Raw genomic sequence first — 4,147 nt, 5'->3', positions numbered from 1 at the left:
TGTGGATCACGTGTGATGTTAAAGTCACAACCTAAGAGCAAGTATAATAGCAGGCTGTAAGCCGACTAAATGCTGAGGTGGAGGAGAGAGGGGAGGAGAGAGAGGAGAAGCGGGCTGTAAGCTTACAGCTGGCTTGGGCACAAGAACCAAGAAAGTCTGTGAGAGAGACAAGTGGGCCATGTATTAACTGTAAAGAGCTAACTACTGTATGAGTGGGCTAAAAGAAAGCTGTAAAGAACCTTACAGCCAGCAAGCCGGTTGTATTATTGGCCTCGCTCTAATAGAATAGGTAAGGTTTCTTTAGTACATAATTGTACCAACTCAGTAAGAAATGCCTCCTTAAATTGATGCTGAGCTGCCCGATACACAGACACAAGCACCCATTGATAACCATCTGTTTATTCAGCAACTTAAATTTCACATAAAAATCACCTTCCTCAATTTCTCCAATATCAAAATTTAATAAATTAACTCCTACCGGCCTCGAGGAGATTTATGATGCCAAAAAAATCGTACCACCACAAAGGTTTTTCAAGAAATTTGGAGTGCAATCCCTCCTACCCGTTTCCGATAGTGTGACAAAATCTAAACTTTTTTCAAGAACCAAATCACAAATTTATGTTTCTTTGGGTCTCCAAATCCATTACAGTTCCAAAGGATATCTTTCATCTTAAAGAATTATAGGGATTTTTGGATCTCTCTTTTGAATTTTTCTTCTTCATGGGAAGAGCCTGTAAATCACATAGATCATTGCCTTCCCCTCACTTAGTCGCTCAGCCACCTCACCACAAAAATGGTTTAGTGCGAGGATATCAAGTTCTTCTTTTTCTTCCCCAAAAGCTTCTAGCGATTTGTCAATAAGAAATAGATCCTTACAGTAGGGTGCTTCCTGACGCACATCTGATGGAACTCGACGTCGGAGGCAGGCCATCGTTGTGGGCGTGCTGGCCGTTCTTCACCGATCAGCAGATCATGGTCGCCCGTCGGAGGCAGCAGGCTCTTTGCGAAGCAGGTGAGACTGGACAATGCTGGCGATGGGGCCATCTGCGGTGGACTTGAGCCGGATCGTCAGGTTCATTCCATCAAGAAGCTCAGCGTGCAGCCGCTGGATGAGTCCATCGGTTGACACCAAATCGTCGACGATGATAAAGAACGACGAGCCAGCTACCACTAATAAAGAATTAAGAATGCGACGTCTGCACCGCCCGCGATGCGCCCATCGGTGGGTGGCCATCAATGGGCGGGATGGAACGCCTGCTGGTGCCTACTAGACTCGCAGGCAGCCCGCAGGAGGCGCTCGCCGGAGTCCTTGGCGCTGCACGGGCATGCATGGCGTCGCCACCGCACGTACTGGTGTTCCCGTTCCCCGTGCAGGGCCACATCAACTGCCTGCTCCACTTCGCCACGGGGCTCGCCGCCGAAGGCCTCCGCGTCACCTTCCTGCACACTGACTACAACTTCCGGCGCCTCGGACGGGACCCGCCGGCCCCCGGTTCGCCGCACCTCCGTTTCGTGTCCGTGCCCGACGGCCTCCCCGATGGCCATCCGCGCTCCATGCGCGGCTTCGGGGAGCTCATGGAGTCCCTGCGGACCAAGTGCAGCGTCGCGTACCGCGCTCTGCTCGCCTCTCTGCAAGCGCCGAGCGCCGACGCTGACGTCTTCCCGCCGGTGACGTGCGTCGTCGCCGACGGCTTGCTGCCGTTCGGCACCGACATCCCTGAGGAGCTCGGTGTGCCGGCGAACGCCTTCCGCACGGCAAGCGCGTGCAGCTTCCTGGCGTACCTGTCGGTTCCCAAGCTTTTGGAGCTCGGCCAGCTCCCATTCCCTGAAGGCGGGGACCTCGACGAGCCGGTGCTTGGCGTTCCGGGGATGGAGAGCTACCTTCGGCGGCGGGACCTCCCCAGACAGTGCCGAAACCTCACCACGAACCATGACGACCCCATGCTGCAAACGGTGGTCGCGGTCACCGCGCACAGCCGCACGGCGCGGGCGCTCGTACTCAACACGGCCGTGTCCCTCGAGTCGTCAGCTCTAGCGCAGATAGCGCCACACATGCGCGACGTGTTCGCCGTCGGGCCTCTCCACGCCATGTTCCCGGAGCCAGCGGCCGCCACGAGCCTATGCCACGAGGACGGCGGCTGCATGGCGTGGCTCGACGGCCAGGAGGACAGTTCCGTCGTGTACGTGAGCTTGGGGAGCCTCGCCGTCATCACGAGCCAGCAGTTCGAAGAGCTGTTGGCCAGGCTCGTCGCCACAGGGCACGCGTTCCTCTGGGTGCTCCGGCCAGACGCGGTCGAGGCGAGTGGAGATGGAGACGCCGTCTCCCTCCGAGTTCGAGAGGCCATCCGCTCGCCGGGGAGCGGCGGCAGGGCGTGCTTCGTGGCGTGGGCGCCGCAGCGAGACGTGCTGCGGCACCGCGCGGTGGGGTGCTTCCTGACGCACGCCGGGTGGAACTCGACCATGGAGGGCATCGTCGGGGGCCTGCCCATGGTTTGCTGGCCCTTCTTCGCCGACCAGCAGATCAACAGCCGCTTCGTGGCCGCCGTGTGGAGGAACGGGCTGGACATGAAGGACGTGTGCGACAGGGTAACCGTGGAGAGCATGGTGAGGGAAGCGATGCAGTGTACCGAGATGAGGAGATCGGCGCAAGCTCTTACGGAACAGGTGAGACGGGACATTGCCGAGGGTGGGTCTTCCGCGACGGAGTTCCAGCAGCTCCTCAGGTTCATCAAGGAACTCAGCGCGTCGCCACCGCCCTGTGCGCCAGGCGCCACCAGCCTACGTAGTAAATCCGACAATCCAGAATGGTAGAAAATATATGTACGGAATAACTTTGCCTACGAACAAGAACGCGGATCCCCTCCCGACTCGTCGTAGTTACGTCACGCGTCTCGCGACTAGGAGTGCCACCATCGCCCCCTGTCTCCGTCACTGCTGGTTCCCCCTCTCCCTCCTCTGGCATATCGCCGCGGACCAAAGGAAGTGGGGATACATCGTTTTTAATAAATTTTTTCAATAGATCGAGTTCTTAAGGTTAGGGTCTCTTCATGCCAAGTTTTTTGGTTTTAGGTTTATCTCCTCCTCCTCTCCGGTGACGGCGAGAGGGCAGGGTGGAATCGTTTTCTCCATTGTGGCTCTGTTGAAGATGAGGCCGACAACTATGGCGTCAGCATCCTCAACGGTATGACATGGAGACTTTTATTTCTGGGTGGCGACATCAAGGCAAAGATGGTATCGCTGTCGTCGAATAATTTTCTCCGGTCTCTTCTTCATTTTATCATGGTTAGATCTGGACACGATTAAGGACTAGGGATAATAAGTTTCAGTTCGGTCTTCCTCATTCTTTGGTGGCAGAAAGAAGAAGGAAGATACTATAAAAGAAGTTTCTCAACTCCGCCTACATGAATGTTGGCCGTTGTTCGTTGGGTGTCTGTTCTCAGGCCTTTTGCTAAGTGTTTGTTTGTGCAATCATCCATAGTGCAAAGTGTCGTACAGGTTTAGTTTTTGAGGTTTGGAGCTATTCATAGTGTAGGTACAGTTTAGATGAAAATCAATTTCTGGATATTTATATAATCCAGAGTTGTAACGTATTGATGTACCCGGCTATTATCTAATATAATTCTTCTTTCGTAAAAAAAATAACTTCACGTACCGCCTGCACGTGTGCACCCATGTACATAGTGAGGTTTCAAAATATTACTCAAATAATTTTGGTGAAAAATATTTCAACTAAAAAATATTTAAATAGTTTTTTTTAGGAAAAAGGTTTTTAAATAACTTTTGTGGAAAAGTTTTCCTAAAATATAAAATCATTTTTTTTTAAAAAAAAAAAGCGCTACGTTGTTTCACCTACAACGTCCTGCAGGACACACTCGGCCCATCGCCGTGCACGGTAAAACCTCCAGACGCCAAAAGCCAGGCTACCGCTGCATGCCCTCCAAGGGTGCTCATCAGGATTCAATGGCTTCCCACCCTCTACTAGTACGACCATCTTTCGTGCGGTGAGATCTTGTTGCTCCATGCCAATTCCTCATTATCATTGTCGTTTGTCAAGGATTAAGTCTACTTTTAGCCCCTTAACTATTGTGTTAGTCTAATTTTAACCCTCAACTATAAAACCGTCTGGTATCGGTACTCCAACTATTAA

At 52.6% G+C, this 4,147-nt stretch overlaps 1 protein-coding gene across 1 annotated transcript; it reads left to right on the top strand.

Moving 5' to 3' along the window:
• The first annotated feature begins 600 nt into the window (after window positions 1-600).
• Window positions 601-3,518, top strand: LOC136550168 (myricetin 3-O-rhamnoside 1,2-glucosyltransferase UGT709G2-like). Its single transcript, XM_066541656.1, has one exon. It carries the CDS (start codon window positions 1,237-1,239, stop codon window positions 2,809-2,811), a length of 1,575 nt encoding a protein of 524 aa, XP_066397753.1. The 5' UTR covers window positions 601-1,236; the 3' UTR covers window positions 2,812-3,518.
• The last annotated feature ends 629 nt before the right edge of the window (window positions 3,519-4,147 follow it).

The sequence above is a fragment of the Miscanthus floridulus genome, chromosome 4, assembly GCF_019320115.1.
Source record: "Miscanthus floridulus cultivar M001 chromosome 4, ASM1932011v1, whole genome shotgun sequence".
NCBI classification, from domain to species: Eukaryota; Viridiplantae; Streptophyta; class Magnoliopsida; order Poales; family Poaceae; genus Miscanthus; species Miscanthus floridulus.
Note: the sequence above shows the minus strand (reverse complement) of the source record. Positions and strands in the feature narration are given on the sequence as shown.